The 19,336-nt window shown below is 42.5% G+C and overlaps 1 protein-coding gene across 1 annotated transcript; it reads left to right on the plus strand.

The window, feature by feature from the left end:
* The first annotated feature begins 5,077 nt into the window (after positions 1-5,077).
* LOC147795377 (N-acylglucosamine 2-epimerase-like) lies at positions 5,078-19,330 on the plus strand. Its single transcript, XM_087131980.1, has 10 exons — positions 5,078-6,329; positions 12,534-12,647; positions 13,711-13,786; positions 14,313-14,388; positions 14,933-15,102; positions 15,602-15,826; positions 16,214-16,295; positions 16,819-17,126; positions 17,509-17,596; positions 18,486-19,330. The coding sequence occupies exons 1-10, from the start codon at positions 5,326-5,328 to the stop codon at positions 18,554-18,556; spliced, it is 2,214 nt and encodes a 737-aa protein (XP_086988106.1). The 5' UTR covers positions 5,078-5,325; the 3' UTR covers positions 18,557-19,330.
* The last annotated feature ends 6 nt before the right edge of the window (positions 19,331-19,336 follow it).

Raw genomic sequence — 19,336 nt, forward strand, 5'->3', positions numbered from 1 at the left:
GAAAATACGCATACACAAAGAAAGCGCCCTCTATTGTTAGCCGTCCAAAACTGAGAGCAACGAGGCAACATTCTGGGCCGTTTACCAATACTCAACTTCGGCTCCGTCTCAGGTTTCAATTCTTTTTAGTACTAGCTGGATTTGAAGCTGTAAGAGCAGTGATCAGTCTAACAGTGCCGTAGAACATGAAACAAAATGCATGAAAGCCAACAATTACATAATCCAATGTAATTTAAACGCTTCACTCCCACACTCGGGGATTGGTTTTGGGAACGAAGCCTCCGACGGAGACGAAGTCGAGTATTGGAAAACGGCCCTGATCTTGAACTGGTGAATCCTGCCAATAAGCACTTTTGTTCAATGCACCCATCGGTATCCATTTTGAAATCCAGACTCTTGTGTTTGCTCCGGTAAAAAAAGAGCAACATCGACTATGGACGACTTATGTCGACAAGTCTTCTTCTAAATAGTCCATATTGCGACAAACGTCGCTTTAATGTTCTTAAACTTACAATAACACGGTGATTCACAGCTAGAAAGCATAAAATGTCAGAATGCCTTAAACCAAGAGAAAAGTAAAAGCTTACAAGGGTTTTAAACCTCATGCTCCTTTACGGATGATTAACCATGAAGGCCTACACAATCAACGAAACAACAGTAATCACAACAAGCTAATCGGCGTAATTTCGCAAAAGTATTGCCATATTTCGCAATAATGTTGCGTTATTTAGCAATAAAAATGTGTACTTTAAAAACCTGGCACGGTTTCGCTTCCGTAGTGATCAGCGATACTTAAGTGAGGTAATTTATGTTCTCACTAAGTATCGCTGATCACACCAAGGCCATATACCGGTATTTATCATATAGCTGACACTTTGCCCGTGCCAAGGCATTGTAATCGGCGAACTAAATAATTTCAATAACGCTTCGCTAACAGGAAGTGCTCTCAACCTTGCGGTCACAGGTCGTGCACAATGTACCCAATCACAGTGCAAAGCTCTTCCTTCTCAGCGTCCTGTTTGGGCGCTGGACGACGAACGAAATCGAAGCATAAACGTATGTGACGTCAAGGACAATCCCGACTTGAGTCAAGTCCATGTGTACGTCTACAAGCTGAAAACGCTTTTGAACCCAGAATACTAAACCAATGCGGCCATCATAGAGACACTTCGCCGGGATACAAATTCCTGGCTGTGGAAACCTCACTTTACTACAGCTGATGTCGACATCCTCGGTTACTCCCCCAAATTACCACGGTCATCCCAAATACCCACGCGGTCCATTTCGATCCGAAGTTGTGGGGTGACCCTGAAAACGTCATGCCCGAGAGGTTCGTCGCGTCGACAAAAACAAGGCCGCGTGAGCAAACCAGAATACCTCATACCATTTTCAGTCATGTTTATTTCCTATCCTTACTACTTTCCGTCCTTAGTTTGGTCCCTCCTCTCCCCAAACCAGTTCTTTTGTGGTGTATCCATGTTCAGACCATACCAGACCAGACAATGCCAGACCACCCCACACCAGCCCTGGCCAAGCTTCCTCTCGAGTCCCCACCACCAACTCTAAACCAAAAGCGAGAGCCCACTGCAACAAATTTTGTTCAAAACACAAGTTTGTAGAATTATCTATAATCTTTTGAAATGTTTCCAGTGGATGTTTTGGATATGAAAAAGTATGGTCGTAAAATGAGTCTGCCATTTGCAGTGGATAATCGGTGGTATATGCACTCAACTTATTTCGTGTATGAACTTCCAGCCCTCCTATCTTGTAATACATGTACGTGTTCTAATACATGTACATGTACGTGTTCATGATATTGTTATACAGTGAAACCACACGGGAGGGTGCGACTCTATTCCCTCTTTTGGTTCAAGCTGAAGCATTGAAGTAGCGACTTTACATGTAGAAGCCATGGAATAAGAAAAATGTCAGAGTTGGAGCTTGAGTTTTTATTCTCTGTTTTTACTCTGAACAGGACGCAGATGGTGTATCGGCGAGCACTAGGCCCAGAAACAGTTTTCCCTGTTTTACATTACGCTATTGCGGAAATTCAGGTTCAAGCTCCCAGATGGTGAACCGTAACCCAGCTTGGAATCAAAATTTCTCTTAAGTGTACCCAGAAGACTACGTCATCATAGTAGAGTCAAGAGAATAGAGCATGAAAGTTGACCCCTGGTGGCGGGTATCAGGAATCCTTGGATCGGAAAAATAACGTGCAGCAATTTTATCATGTGTATTTTTGCCCGTCCGGTTGCTTCTTTAAAAATCACCTCCAAAACAGACCTTCGAAAAAAAATTGTTAGGATATTGATTTATAGAAACTAAAAAATACTTGACCTGAAAGAGGAATAACCTGCCAAATTTGACCCTCCCGAAAATCAAAAATACTTGAAGACCACTGCAATTCTGTGGTCTCTTACAATTACACATATGAACACTTATGAAATTATATTAAATGGTAGTCTTTCGCAAAAACCTAAAATAAAAACGTTAAAATATTTTAGGTATTTTACAATTTGTAAGAAAATAAACTTAAGGATAATCTGCGTTAACGAAAGATTACAAAGTTTAATCTAACGGTTGCCGACAAGGACGGCGTCACGTTAACTTGACTGCATCTAGAGTCCGTATAGGCAAATCTTTGCATCGTTGTACAATCTTATTTTTGGTGTAAAGCCAACAGAATGAATGGTCTTGTTAGAAGATTGGTTGACAGTAGAGATCTAAAGTGGTAAAATTGTACTGTTCCTCAGTCAGACCAGTAATGCAGCATGCTGCCCTGGTCTGGTGCCCCGACTCTGTCTCAGGTGAGGACTCCCTAGAGAGAGCACATTTGAAGGTTTTAATACTCGATGCTGCCTGGGCCTTCCACGTACGTAGACATACATGCTCTTTCACAACAGAGACAAGTGGTGCACTAGGCTGAGTCTGCCTTATACATGTACAATGATTCGATTCGTTTCTCTTGATAGGCCTATGCTGTCACATACTAATACTTTTCACCAATCAATGTTTGTCCGATTTTCTCGCATTTGGGACTCTTTGAATCTTGAGACTCGCATATGCAGTAGTACTTGTTCGGCCTAACCGCATTTCTGAGCAATTTAAGAAAACAATATTTGTAATGGCTTATTATCTCACACCCTCATCTTATCCTTTTTACTCTCATTTATTTTTATCTATTCTTATATCTATTTTATTTGTTATTTTGTGCTAATATTTAATAATACATGTAGTGTATTTTATATAGGCTTTGCACATGTATAAATTGCATACTTTAATGTAACTACCCTAGTGCATGTATGTCATTATATGTGTTTGCTTTTATTAATAGCCCAAGTCCTAGTGTTTATAATTATGCTTGTTCACGCTCTTTTCTTTTAAAATTCTTTTAAGTAAGTTAATTTTATATCACTGTCTTTGTCCTCCACTTTTTATGTAGCCTATCTCTATCATTTTAGGAGAGCTACTAGACTAGTGATTTGGTTCGCTTTTTGGTAATCTCTCTGGGGTGTCGTCAGTTTATTATACATATACATATATTATATCAATATTTATTATTACTCTTATTATTATACATATATTATATAGGTCATATTTTTGTTCTTCATTAATTTGTGTTGAGTAGGCCTACACGTAATGATTGTAAGGCGCTTGCTATGACACGCAATTTGACCTACGCCTTCAGAAGGGAACGGACTGCTCGGAATACGGTGCTACCGAGGTTGTGGGGCACTCCCTTTCTCTTCACCGAAATCGCAAGTTTTGGTTGTACGTGTGTACTTGATCAGGTATGTTTTGCCGACGATAAGGAGTCCTGATGCGAACATGATAAGTTTTTGGCTCGCCAGTTTGTGCCACAGTAGAGTGACAGTTATTTAATTACATAGCCGTGGTAGACTAAAAAAACGTAATGACGTCACATTTTGCTAACAGGTGCACTTTCCTGCGGGGACTCGATGGATTGCGTCTGGCCCACCTCACTGCCTTAGGATAGAGTACATGTAAACAAGGGTGACGTCATGTGTTCCTTCCTCCATGATTAATGGTGTTAGTTTTACATGAACATGTACTGCAGTTCATGTTCCAATGTGCCACATTTGCCCTAGTCGTTACACTGGAAATTTCATGTTAATAATTGGTATTAAAAATGTAAGCGATTTGCACTGGCTGGCGTGCATTCGGTTGGATTCCTATGAATGGTTTGCGTACCATTTTGTATGGGATACGTGATACGGGAACAGAGAAAACTGATCTTCAAAATAAGCTTTCCGTGTGACCTGTTTTTGTTTACAATTACACTGAACGTTTTCGGCATTGTTTAAACTGACACTTCAAAGTTGGTTGTGGCAACGGTTATAGGTCGTTAAGCGTTACACAGAAATCATACAACGCCAGGTTGTAGTACTATGACTTAGTAACTCACATTGTAATTGGCACCTTGTAATAACATTATTTTCAAATATGAAAACTGGATCAACGATAACATTCATGGTAAAAGTGAGTATGGAACAAACGCTTTGTGAGTAACGGAGTTGATGTGCCTAGCAGTATGATTATTATATTTGTGTCCTCTTGCGACTAGCACAACACTCTCGTTTCAATTGATAAGTATGTTATCCTTGGACAAACACTGAGGAAATAAAAAAAAATGCACTCTCGTCAAATGCTAAGAACAAGACGCCATTTTTTTTTATATCCGTATGACAGCACGGACGGCTGTTAGGCCGGCAGCGCGGAGGGCACAATAGTCTATTCATTTCACTGAGAATAGCAATTCACTTGAAGTCTTTTCACGCATCTGGTCTACACAATGGGCTGGATTTAGCCCATTCATCAGCGCTTATTCCACGCTACATGTAGCGGCAATTGCCAAGCTTCGTCATCAGTCTACAACAAAAACTGAATTGCTGCCACTGTCTACAACGAAACTGGCTGGCGAGTGAGAGCTCGCATTGTGTACCCGTAAACCAAGAAATTATGACTCGCTCATAATTATTGTGCTCGTAGTGCATTTCCTGGGTGAGGGAATAAGGGTCTACTCCTTGGATTGTTGTTCTGCATGCATTCCCTTCTTCCTGTTGTCTTCTTGGCCCACCACGGCTGAGGAATATTCACCACGTTCCCGTCTTTATGCGTCGTCTTGGACTTCAGATCGTTACGTGAACAAGTACACACAGATGATGTATTCAAAGTGGGTCTTTGTGCTCCACGCACGAATTGAGGAGTATAGCTAAATGCGCTAAGGGTTAACTGGTGGGGCCGCGCGTCGTCGTTGACAAAGACGCTTGCAGATGTCAGAAACATCGGCAAGATAGAACTTCGATGAAACTGGATGCCATGGAGATCACGAATAGGGAAGGACGAACAGATATATTTGGTATCAATCCTCCTCGGATGCCCCTTGGCTACATTGTGGAGACTTACCCAGCTCCTCAGCCCGTCGGATTCCCCACTGCCATGCCGGGTCCCGTCCTGGAGAACAACACTTTCATCCCGGGAGAAAACCTCCCGAGTACCGTTGGAGTCAAGCGGCCAGCGCTGGAGGGAATTTCGCCGATTGATTTAAGCACTCCGGCGGCCAGCACGGCTCATTCTCTTGACGGTGACAGCCCGTCGCACGACCGAGATCATCACTCCAATCCCGTCGACTCTGCGGAGGCTGGCCAACTGCAGGACAGTGTCATAATGCAGTGCGAAGAAATCCCTGACGACGAGAATGAATCGGTCCTGGACAACACCAGCCCGTTTCAAGAGAGCGTGGAGGTCCTGTCGGACTCCTCCTTCGAATCGGAAGGCGTGTCTGCATCGGAAAGCTACCGCGATGAAGAGAAGACAGCAGGGGAAGGCGCCGCCGTGGCTGCCCAGGATGAGACGTTGGTGCCTTACAGCGAGGTCTTCACCCAACGGTCTATCGCCTACGTCATCGGCGGGTACGCCTACACCAAGAACCGGCAGCAACTCGGCAAGACGTACCTTCGGTGCCGCCAGCGAGGATGCAGCGCCCGCGCAATGATCATGAACAACGTCCAACAGGCCACAGTCTTCAACAACATCCACAATCACCCTCCTCCGGACATCTCCAAGAAGGCGAGGAGGAGGGTGTACTCCGTACCGCCTCCTTATGACACACTGAGCGACGGCAGAGGGAGGGCAGGCAGTGTATCTTCGCCTCAATTGCTACCAGTGGAGAGAGAGCTTCCCAGCGGTATCGTGTGGCAATCTCCACTTGGGGCAGTGGTGCCTTCTGGACTTCAATATCAGAGATCCATGGATGATGGTGTGTCAACCGTACCAAGAATAGTGTACGTCCATTCTCTGCAGTCAAGGTGATTTTTTTACTCCACGTTGAAACCACATCACATAAAGAGTTCGGTATCCGACCACCACTTATCTTCCTAAATGTGACTTGAAAATTTAAAAAAAATTAAATCTAATGAAGACACACTCATTAAGGAGTAAAAAAATTCATAATTTTTTATGAACATTTATATGAAAGTACTTGGACTTTTTCTGTCTTGGCCCACAGACTTAAAGGTGGTGACCGCGTATGGAACTCTGTCCCCTTGCAGTGAACATATAAACTGGTAGTCATTACAGATTGGACACGGGACTTCCCCACGTGTGTTGCTCATTAGTATTTAAAAAGAAAGCAAAATTCTTCACTGTTTCATTGTTAAGATGCATTTCCCCCTTGAAGTTTAGGTCAAAGTACTGCATGAATACAATTAGAATGATGTTACCCCGCCTTTTTTACGAATTTTAGTAGGCGCATAACTGATCACCCTGCAGCATTTTTGGCCGTGCATGCCATACGAACAATTGAACCAACAACACGCAAAATGTTCCGTTTGGGGCCTTTAGATTTGTGGGTCACAAAAGGCCTTGCAAAATTGAAGCAAAGCTCTCCACGTTATGGTAGATTAGTCATGCATGTGAAAAGATGTTTACAACACTTTACTGAGAGGTGCTGCGTGTAGACATGTACTTTTATAAGTTTATTGAGTTAACATTAGTCAGCATTATAACGACGGAACCGTTGCACCTGTTTGTATTTTTTTCATTTGAAGATCCACTCCAACAAGCCTAAGGAACCGATTTTCTAAAAACGGCTGTGTTGTAGACCCGTTTACACATTATGTTGATGAATTTGAAAAATGCATAAGTTGACTCAGCAAGAAATCACGGGAGGCCATGGGCGTTGTCAAAGGGGGCGGGAGGACGGTAATAGCTCGTTCCACACTCTTGCTGAAAGGTTTTGATTGGTTGAAATGGTTAATGAGGACTGCGTTGTTACGGGCGTGTCCGTTTTCTTCAAAGTTTCGAAGTCCCTTTGGAAAGCGGCTAACTCAAGCACACAACGTTCGTAGAGAGTCAGCAACTCTAGTGGAAGCTTTACTTTTTGTGGAATGCCGCACCCCCGTAAGAAGGAACATTTTTACATTGCAGCCGCGCGCACAAACGCGTCTGTGTACTGTGCTGTCAAAGAAAACAGTTCAAAGCACTTTATTATATCCAGCAATAGTTGAATATAAATTCTATGCAACAATAGTTGAATATAATTTTAGGCGCGTACTCGCCACGAAGGTGCTTTTCAGTTGATTCAGTGCCGTTTCTGGACAAAATGAAGGCTGTTCACACGGAAAACGTGACACCAGTCAATACCAGTCAATCGAACATACAAAGCTGTTCTTTTCGTGCAGAGCATTTCAGTTTCAATCAGCTCTATGAAAAAGGCACAAAATGATAGAGGGCGCAAACTACATTGTTGTTAATAAAAATGATGGCTGCTGGCGAAAAATCTGTGGACAAGTACAATACCCCCCCAATATAAAACAAAACTGAGCTGTCCCTTTTTCGGCCACCAGTTTCCCACAAAAAATAGTTATTTGTTTAATTAGGCCTCTGTTTCTTTGTTTTGTTTTTTATTAATTTTTGAAACGCATTAGCACATGCAAGTCAGCTGGGTCCATTCATGGTGGAATGTAAAACGGATTTTTCTTCCAAACGTGACTGTTTACATTTTCCCCCATAAAAGAATCCCCAACCCCTAAATAGCTGGAAGTGCCATTTAATAGTATTATTTCTGTGGTGTGTTTGCTCTTTTAGTTTAATTAACGTTGATTATGTCCCACCCAGCGGGGGAACTTGCCCCCGCCCCCACTAGTCACGCGTCTGACTCGACCAGGAGCCGAGACTAGTCGACTACGGCGATGAGGGTCAAAGGTAAAGTTGATCAACTGACGTTGTACGTGTGAGACCTTGCGGCGCAGCATCAAAGTTCACATTTTGCTAGCGTGGAATAATATTTGAACCATGAGAGAAACCATAAAGCAAATATTTGGGGGTTAGGTCCCCACTCATCGTCGACATCCCATCAACGGGGTACAGTGTACATTGCGACAGACCATATGAGGAGTAGGCGTAATTATATAGTCCACGGTTAGTCATTCATCAGCAATGTTGAGTGCATGCACGGATGTCGTTCGCGCACGATTATTTTCATTAGCTGCAGAGCGGTCAGTGCTTCTGGTAGGAAATTTATTCATAGCATACCCTTGGTTTGTTGTCATTGCTGTCCTTTATAATTGGACCATGATTGGACATGTTGGAAGGACTCGGCAACATCATTGCAACTCTGCATAGAGCTACAAACCAAGCTTTATGATCATGACAATAGATCACTTAAAGTTATAGGCATGATAGGACAGGTAGGAGTAGGTGCCCGGTGCAGTGATACACCTCCTTCAGTGTCAGTTGCTAAAAAGTGAAGTCGGAAATGTGCATGCAGGAAGTACATGCCTTTATTTTTTTCAGTATACATGTACATGGGAGCCTGAAAGTAAACCAAAAGGTCATGCAGCGAGCTTCCAGAACCCAGGATTTTTCCCTTTTAGGTCAGGTGATTTTTCAGTTTCTATAAATTGATATACTTGCAAATATTTTCCAAAGCCTCTTTTCCGAGTTGAATTTTTAAAGAAGTAACTGAACGAAAAATATTACAAATTCTAAAAACTTTGCATTTTATTTTTCCTATCCAAGGGTTCCGGAAGCACACCATTTGGGGTCAACTTTCATGCTCTATACAGACATTGCTGAATTTGTCAACTGGGAAAATACAATCAACTTAAAGAGCAACCCCAACGGTGGTGAAAAAAATGGGCAATGCAGTTTAATATACTCATGTGGTATCTAAGTAATAAGTTACACATGTAAAGTAGCACTGTGACTTCTGAATAAATAGTAATAATGCGATAAAAATATGGACCAATTCTGCGGGTTGTCCAAAAACTTTCCATGTTTGTACCGTTGGTAAGGCTCCGCGCCTCGGACTTGGGACAGTGTATAACTGTAACTAATCAACACACGTGTTACATTACTACCTGTAATTATGTGCATTGACATGACCATGCCAGCTTAGTGCATACATGCACCAGCCGGAGAACCGTTTCCACAGTGCTACGTCAACAAAATCCTGGAAAAGCCTAATTCATGAGATGTAAATAAAGCAATGATGACACGCTCCTTTCATGAAAGCTAGCCATGGCGCTCGGCAGAAACAGGTCTCAAAAGTAAGTTTTTTAAACCCCAAAATATTGCTGAATCTGGGTTTATGTGGCATAGATGTCTATAATGGAATCTACAATGTAAGTAAACATTCATGTACTACGGCCAGATTTCTTATTTTCTTCAACCGTTGGGATTGCTCTTTCAAGTTTACACCCAGCTTCAGGATGTTAGTGTGGTTAGGAAAAATTCTTGACAGTCTTTTTTTTCCCTTTTGAAGTGTTTTATTTTGCCATTAACCTGTTGCACTTTATTATTTATTTTTTTATTTACCTGCAGGCATTTAAAGTGATATCATATAATTATTAAATTTACCCTTTATAACCGAGTAAGGCGATGTGGTTAAGGCATGCACCACGAAGCATGCACCCCAGTCAAGACATTGGGATTTTGATATTTTTTTTCTCTTCCAGAGAAGTCTCCAAATTTGGCGAATTACCACTTTATTGTTTCAAATTGAATCTTTTCATGATTTGTGGCTCTGGAGGATTTTTACTCAAGGCAAATTCAAGCTCAAAATTGCACCAAGTTTGAATTCCACTTTGCGAATACAAATTTACAGTGACACATATGAAGATTAGTCATAGTAAAACATTCCCGGCCCAAACACTGCGTATGTTCAGTTGCCATGCCAGCCCTACAACAGTAAAAGCCTGTCAGGACTGGTCTAGGAAGAAGAAGGCAAACTCCCTTTTGAATTCTAAAAGGAGGCAGCGGCTTTTGTTTGAAGATGGAAGATACCAGCTGGTTTTGATTTTTTTTCATGCTTTTGTGTCCATAAAGGGCTTTCACCCCATCGTAAACTGTAAGGTTTTAAACTTGCATAGCTTGGACTTGAAAAAGCCAAAATGTATTGAAAATTAAACCCCCCAAAATGAAAGAAATGAAACAAAAAGGTAGATAGATAGGAAGAAAAGAATCAGGGAGAAATTGGAAACAAGTTTTTGTTTACTTGGCCGAATGATGATTTTTTTTATAAGAGAAAAATAAAAATTTTAATAGCTCACTTTTTGTTTAATTATTTTTTTTGGGGGGGGGGAGAGTGTGTACAATGTTCAGCAAATAATGCCTCCTCATAGTTGTTTTGATCAAATCTTTGTTGTGCAGAGGGCAGTGGTCCAAGCATGCATAATATCCATTCAGCCCTGCCAGGGCTTACTCTGTTCAGCAGTTGTCAGGAAGTGCTTTTGTTCACTTTCTTTTCATTTCTACGTCCTTTTGTCGTATTGTTTAAAAATAAAAAAAACCTGGCTTGGTCTGCCCAGAGAGCAGCAGAGGTCTAAATTCATTTCAGTCACTCGGTGGTCTTTTGTATGGCCCTGAATGGGGCATTGTGCACCAGAAGAAAAAATGAATGGGTTCAAAGAGAACTCTGTATACATTGTACAGACCGATCAGCTTGAAAATATCCACAAGAGAACCTGGAATAATGACATGGCTTCGTAGTAGTTTAGAAATTTCAGTTTGCGCTGCTGAAATTTGTGCATTGGTTACTGGGTGAAGGAATTGGCCGTATTTGGAATTCACCATGAAAGCACTCGGCCTGTGGTGAGTATGGAGTACGCAGTCAGTTTCGATGAGCCAGGTGTCTTGTGGGAAACGTTGTGACCCTTTCGGATGAAGTACATGTACCAAGTGCATCTTGCTGCATCAGTTTGTGCATACATGCAGTTTAGTCTTAGATGCGAGAGTGTGCATCGTCCAATGCGTACGGTAGTTGACTGCTCAAGATGTTCATCAGGAGCATATTTTGGCGACCCCTAAATAGAAACATGTTTGTGAGGTCAAAGCAATAACCAGGAACATGTTGAGAGTGGCCCAAAAAAACGAAGAACCAGATATGGTTGGGTCACCTGTCAAAGGAAGCAGACGACACTGTTGATGAACATCATTTTCACTCAATATTCAGCATGTTTCTCACCAGTGCTGTTTTTTTTGCACGTTCGAGAAGAAAGTATCTCTTTGAATTCTCTGCATTTAGCAATAGATTTTGAAATGCACGATTCACTCAATTGAGGAGTGACAAAAATTGTCTGTTTATTTTCCGCCATTTTGAACTGGCACTGAACCAACTCTAACCTTCGGTTCTCATTCGGTCGGAACAATGACATTGCAGAGCCATAACCACTGTCGCAAAAATGCTTAACCAATGACCAAAGCTGAAATACCGGTAAGTTCATGGTTCGGGTTGCCAAAACACGCCCCAGTCACAAGCCACTATGTGCAAACATAGATGAGTTTTTGAAGATGTACATGTATCGGTGGCAGAAAACATTAGTTAACATACGTGTTCAGAAACAATTATTTTCCCAAAGCGTTGCTGGGACATTTATATTTTGCGCGTTCATTTTTAACAGAATCTAATTTCTTGTACATCTGTAATCACATGCAAGGAAGCATACAGATGTTCCAACATGCTTTAATGCAAAGACAAGATTTGCTTAGTTGCATTGTGGATACTCCTTTCACTGGTAAAGATCAGTTTTCTGTGTGTGGATGTGTGTGTCCAGTTCATTCAGTCATGGCAGTGCCTTGTAAACAGAGTGGTTTCCTGTTCAAGGAAGAAGTTATTGTCAGGAGGACTTTGGATTTCCCCAATGATTGTCATTGTCGGTTATCTACCCTGTTACGTCTGCTACACTGCAAGCCTACTACTTCATGGTTTATCTTGGATCTGTTGGATATGGGCATTGGTTGGGAGAAGATTTTTTCTTTCCTTGCTGTGTGACTGTTTAAATGGGGGACTTTGTGCATGTCACTTAGCAATATCGTAGTGGTATTTGTGCAGGTAGGCTGCTGGGTTTTTTTTATAACAAATGCCCTCATTTTTAGCCTCATGCTTTACATACATGCACATACATGTATGAAGGCATGGAGTCTATGCTGTTAGGTGTATCGACCCACATTCACTGTGTTGCGGCTTTAAACAGGTGTGTGCTTGCCTGTTTCTATTTTCTCGTTTTCAGTAAGATGGCATCGACAGCAAAGGCAAGATTGCCAGAATTTCTGGAGAAGATGGAGAGGGAGTTGGGCAGGGTGATGGAGTTTTGGTTGAAGCATTCCCATGACAACTTAAATGGGTGAGTGATGCTAACATGAACCCAACAATTTAGATATTAAATTTTTTTGTATTGCATAGGAACCCTCTGAATTCTGCCATAATCAAACACTGAACAGTAGCCAGCACTTCACTCATTCTAAGAAAAAGCGAGACAGGTACCCCAGTGTGAAGTAATGATTGCTTTACAGTACCCGATTTTTTTCCCCTCGGGGGCCGTGCGGAGTACCCGGGTACTTGAAACCCGACCATTGATTACTGGCACCCAATTCCATTTTGTCAAACTTATTACCCGAAACTACTTTGGTGAAATTTTGATCCAGCATTTTAGAAAGGCTTGCACCCTCTTTCTATTGATTATTTGCCGGAAAACTATTGGAAAAAAATCTGAATGAAACATCTGTTGAGACTGTGTACCGACAGTTCTCCGTCGTCTACATTGGAGATGACAGTGGTTACGTTATTGTGACACTCAGGTTAAACAAAAGTTTACTTCCGCGTCTTGCTCTGATCTTCACAATAATTGCAGGCAGGTACCCCGTTATGGGAATTGGGTACACCACTGTTTCCCTCTAAACAGGGAGTAATACCAAGTGTTTTTTTTTTCAAAGAGTTGGATGTTTATTGCTTTGTTTATTGATTCCAAAGTCCAATCATTGAAGTGGTTTCTATGTAACATTTTCAGCTTTCTGGGGTTGGTGCAATGGCTCAACACATGTACGTGTAATATAAAAATATAAAATAGGGGTGTACATGTACCTTGACCCCCCCTCAGTATTGTGTCCTTGACCTTGTGATAAATGCACCAAGTCAACATGGACAGTTTGTGTTTGAGGTGCCGTGACTTGATTCAGCTCTAGTAATAGTTGATTACGATTCTCTTTCCCCCCTCCCAGAAAAAAAATCACAGTGTTTACCCCTGACTCCCAGGAGAGTTCAACTTGTCAACACTGGCCAGTGTGTTTTCAGTATTTTGTTAACTCAGTACAACTTTGGACGTAGTTAATTGCGATATCCCAATGAGCATATATAGTGTGTGTGACAGGCTTACAACTGGCTTAGTGATTTTCTGTTTCCGATTTTAGTGGCTTTTTCGTGTGCCTCGGTCGAGATGGTAGACGGTACGACGACCTGAAATACTGCTGGCTGCAGGGGAGGCAGGTGAGCAGTCCCGCAGTGGAGATTTCGTTTGTGAAATCTCAACCAATCAGCTCTGTTCCCCTTTACTGACAGGTGGCAGATGGTGGTTGAAGGGTCTGTTGGGGCAAGACACCAATACGCCCCTTTCACTGATTTAATTGGGCGAAATAGTTGCTCTTGTAAGAAGATCAAACTGTGAAACATTGCAGTTTGCAAGGCCAGTGCGAAGAGTGTCACCAAGTGGACAAAAGTGACCAAGTTTCCAGTGGTGGCTAACGTCAGGAAAAATTTCTCTAGCCATGTTTTTCCCCACTAGTCTTTCCACTACCTATCCACATCCACCCAACCCTCAATTCCCGAGAACCGTTGCAAGGAACCTTCCAGAATTTGTCCCAAATCCGGTGCTGTACAGAAACCAAATGGTGTAATGCTTTGTACCTGCGACCTCTAGTATGGTTCCTAAAATCCCACAAAATCCAGCAAGTCCAGATGGATTTTACTGGGTCTGTAAGGGAAGGTTAATCTCTTTCTGTTTTTGGTTTTGTAGGTATGGATGTATAGTAAGTTGTATAACACTGTTGCAAAATATCACACTCCAGAAGTGCTCGAAGCAGCAAAGAAAGGTAAGTAGCCTATTTTATGACATTTTCTACAAAATTCAAAGAACTTTACAGAATACTTAAAATAGAAGTGCTACTTAGAAACATTAAGAAGTATCAATTAATTTGAATTTTTACAGTGTTTACCTCTTGGTATGTGTGAAAAATGTCATATCTTTGGAATTTTAGACTGTTGGGAGTTTTATCTTTTTTTTTAACCACTTGACGCCAAATGTCATGTAAACACACACAATTTTCCTTATTTGTTCCACGGAGGACGTGTACACTCATTTTTTTTTTCATTTCTGCTGTTGACGTATTAACGCGTCGTGCTTCGTTGGGTCAAAGCTCAATTGCAAAATTGAAGAATTGGCCGCTTTTTCGGGTCAGAAAATTCAACGTTAACTGGCTGTTGTGCCAAAAGTTATAAGTAAAAAGATGACTTTTGTACTATTGAATTTTATCAGCTGCCTTGTGAATAAAATTTTTTTTTTCTTTAATCTTTTGGGCTTTCTTTACCTGCTGTTATTTGGAAAAAAAAAGTATATTTGTTTGAATTCGGATACAGGAGGTCTGTTTCTGATGAATTACGTGAAGAATCCGGCGACCGGGAAATGCTACTTTGCCGTGACCAAAGATGGCAAAGCTGTCAAGATACAGCGGACAATATTCAGCGAGTGCTTCTACATGCTGGCCATGTCGGAACTGGCAAGGGCAACAAAGGACGATATGTATAAGGTAAGGAATGACATTAATGGAGTACATTTATACGTGGAAGTTCTTATTTTGTTTGCGTCTGTTGCCCTTTGCCGGTCCCATGTTAGGGAAAGATTTTGTTTCTTGCTTAACATGCACTGAATTTGTTGGGTGCTGCAGTATTTAAAAAAATGTGTTTTTGTTATCGTGACAACAGCTTTTGAAAAAGTATAATAAACGGGAAGGGCAATGAAAGAAATCTCGCAGGTTGACCAATCTCTACTGTGAATGAGAGGTGCTTTATTTGAAACCAAATCAATTTCGTTGTACAAGAGCTTTATTATCAATTCAAATCATACAACTCTAAAAGTCTGACCAATCTCTTCTCTGAAGCAGAGGTGATGGTCAAGATATTCTTGCCTATTCATTTTTTGTAGTACGAGAATTACGCAAGATACCACAGTTGAAAGTAGATTCCATCAGTAGTCCTTCTTGTTTGTTCAACGTAAACGCGACGTTTTATTGGTTCATATGATCACAGCAAGAGGCCATCAAAATGCTGGACCAGCTCCAGCACTGGGTCTGCGTTGACGACACGGGCTTAGGGCGCCCTCAACTGCTCGGCGCACCACGGGTAAACTCGCTGTCCAGGGGCATGATTTTCCTCAATCTACTGGACGAGTTGACGGTCGGTGATCCAGCGCTCCAAGAGAAGTATGCCTCACTGGAAAAATGGAGCATCGAACAGTCACTGCAACACATGCAGGTATAGACACAGTTTTAGTACACGTATTTAAATTTTCTCAACGGATTCTTAGTGTAGCCAGTTCTGCTGGAGAAATATGGACTGCTGGAAACGCTGAAAGCAAAGGTAAAAGTCATTTGAGAGCAAAGCATACAAGCGTGAACACGTCCAGTGCCTCTGCGTTGGCATACAGCAGCGCTGATTAGGCCAATTTCATGCGCGCGCGTACTGCTGCCCCTGCAGGACCTCAGAAGCAGTTCATTCTGGGCATGTGCTGTTGGACTACCAAACTGGCTCCGTGAAAGTTTTCAATTCTGATTTAGGGTCAGCTGTCATGCTGCCAACTAAACCTCCACTCTTTCTCCTGTCATAAAGAAACATGATTTATCTTTGATAATTTCAATGCAGAGAGACGGGACGGTGATTCTAGAAACTGTCAGCACTGATGGCAAAGAACTGCCGGGCTCGGCAGGCAGGCTGATGAACCCAGGTTAGTGCTGACTCAAATGATAGGAGGTGTTGACTTGAACACCAGTTGGGGGTCTTCGGAGGTGAAAGTATTCCAACAGATGGGATTAAGATTTTAGAAATGGTACTGAGGGTGCAAACCTACTGGGCTCAGCTAACAGATTGATGAAGCTAGGCCAGTGCTCGCTTGAACCTAGGCTTAATTACTGGCTGAAGTTAAACTGATGATGATGGCCTTGGCTAGTATTTTGGAGGTGAAGTCATTGAGGTCATATTTCAGCACAAGTGATGCATTATGGCGCTTACCAAATACTCCTTTGACCAATAGTAATGGTTTGTGATTGTTACTAAGAAGCGACAAGGACATTTGATTGGCCTGTAATGATGTGAATAGCAAAGTGAATTAAAAAGAAAATACGTTGTATAAAAATAAATGTGCTCAGTTCCTAGCATCAATGTGTGATGCACCCTGTCACAAGTTGGTGACATGACTAGGATTTCCTTGATGTGTTTGGCTGTGATTGCAAACTCTGTCCTGTCCATAGGTCACGCCATCGAGACGGGCTGGTTCCTCCTCCAGTGCAGCATGAAGCACGACCTGCCCGAGCTGAGGAGGCTAGCCGCCGACAACTTCATCGCCAAGCCCTTCCAGACGGGCTGGGACCTGGAGCACGGTGGCCTCTACTCCTTCCTGGATGCGGACGGGCTGTCGCCCACCCAGCTGGAGTGGAACATGAAGCTGTGGTGGCCCCACTGCGAGGCCCTCATCGCCTCCCTGATGGCCTACCAGCAGACCAAGGAAGAGCGGTTTCTAGAAATGTTTGAGAAAGTCTTTGACTACACCTTCTCCCGGGTGAGTGAAAACTGTGAGTTGTACCTTCTCATAGGTGGATATAATTACCATTCAGAGGAGCAAACTTAATTGTTGAGGCATCGATTGGTTGGGTTGGGGTCATATACCCCTATCCCAAGAGGGGATTTCCAAGAAGGGCCTTCAAGGACCAGGCTTTTTAAGGGGAGGGCCTTTAAAGAGAAGACAGTCCTAGAGAGGACCTGCGAACAGGGAACATTCTTAGAGGGGACCTACCAAGAGAGGACCTTCCCCGAAAGGACCTGCCAAGAGGAGGCCTATCTTCAATGGACATTGAATGGACTAGAGGAGCCCTTCCTAAAAAATCTTCTTTCTTAACTCCATTCATGATGATTTCAATACTTTTTTTTTCTTTCTAAACCAGTTCGTTGATGTGGAGCATGGAGAGTGGTTTGGGTATCTCAATCAAGAAGGGAAGGTTACGCACGACTTCAAAGGTGGACCCTTCAAAGGTACATGTCTGCTTTTGCTGTGTGCAGTGATATAAACTTAAGAGGCTTGCTGAGGTAACATGGCGATGGAAGGCGTTGAATGGGATTTTTTTTCTCAGTCAAGCATGATTGATTGCTGCGTGCACTGCTGAAGTATATGAAATGGGTGGGTTTTCCCAGGATTTGGGGATTTCAGGCTGTTACCCTTAGCAGTCGTCAGTCCTTCACCTGTTGCAGGATTGACGACTGTTGGGGTTGATCTTACAGGTTTTGCTAGTTTCTAGCGCTTTGCGCAAAAAAAACCCGCCAGTGCTAGGTTCACATCGTCACAGCCATTTTTGAGAGAACTCAAAATGTGGAATGCCTGTGAAAGCCCTGAGAGGTCAGCTCTGAATCATTGTTGCCACTGTTACAACTTCTTTGTTTTCCCCCTTCCACCGCAACCACAGGCCTTAATAGCAGTACGGTGGGGTAATTTGGGGCAGAACTGGAGGAGATAGGGGATTGCGGGGAGGGAGGGGATGACTTGCCTGGCCATGGAAGGTGGGAAAGGGGGGGAGGGGTTTGCTGACATCATGTGACACTAGGGGGCTATGCTCAATATACCGATGTACATCTGTAATAATCACTCCCGGAGAACCCTACATTAAAGCGCTATACATGTATTTAAGGCTTTTTAAAAAATTCTCCTTTTTGAGTGCTGTTGAATACATTTTGGTTGTTGGGAAGTCCCAAAAATTCTTCACAATCCGTCTTAATTTTTTTCTTACCATGAAAGAGTTTGGCGGGAGAATTCAAGAGCCCCCCCCCCAAAAGAAAGTGTGTGTGGGGATATATCTGTCCATCCCCCCCCCCCCGGATTTACACCCCTGTGGCAATAACAGTATTGTTTACTCTCTTGAAACTGTAGGTTGCTTCCATGTTCCCCGCTGCCTTTTTATGTGCACCCAAATGCTGCGCAAGCTGCTCAAGGGAGAATGACGACGAAGCCGCAGTCGTGGGAGGAACTGGCCGGTGTTGTGGTGGCAAAATTTCACAAATTTAGAAGTGTCTAGATCATGATTGATTGACGAAGAGCATGTGAAGAATCTGGAATCTGACCACAAAAACTCTGATCAAAGAAGACTGTGAAAGCTGATGAACTTTGTTTTATCAGGTGACACTGCAATATTATATTTACCGGTCATAAACCCTATTACTAAAGTGGAACTTGCCAGTGTTTTATGGCCATCCAGTATTCTTTGACTTGTCTCTTGGGCCAACTATTTGCCTTACTCCGTTGGCAATTTTATATTTACGTATATCTTTTTAGTGCTGGTATTGCACAGTATGGCTACTTTTTTGTCAGTTTTTAACTTTTGTATTTCAAGGGTGTTCATTGATTTGACGGTGATGTCTGACCACTTCGAAATTTTACCTTTGAAATTAGTTCATCTTTATTAGTGTAGTATGGTTTGGTTTTCATTGCTGAGAACACAATTTCGCCTACAGAACCTGAACCAGTGGCTGTTATAAGGACTAGGCGGTCAAAGATATGGCATAGCGAAAAGCACTTTGTTCTCAAGTAATGCAAGAACTTGCATTTCCCGAAAGCATGTGCTTGGTTAGGCTGTCAAAATGAGAAGTTGGCACTGTTGGCTCTCTGCGTGAAACCAGCAAAGGTCCTTTCTGCAGGAAACGATGCAGTGTTCGATTCACCCTGAAGCCGGGCTTATATCGTAGGTAAATGATACAGTCAGATCATCAGAGATGCTTTGCTCA

Source organism: Acanthaster planci, unplaced genomic scaffold (genome assembly GCF_054643075.1).
Source record: "Acanthaster planci isolate LZ-2023a unplaced genomic scaffold, COTS_SCS Contig46, whole genome shotgun sequence".
Taxonomy (NCBI): Eukaryota; Metazoa; Echinodermata; class Asteroidea; order Valvatida; family Acanthasteridae; genus Acanthaster; species Acanthaster planci.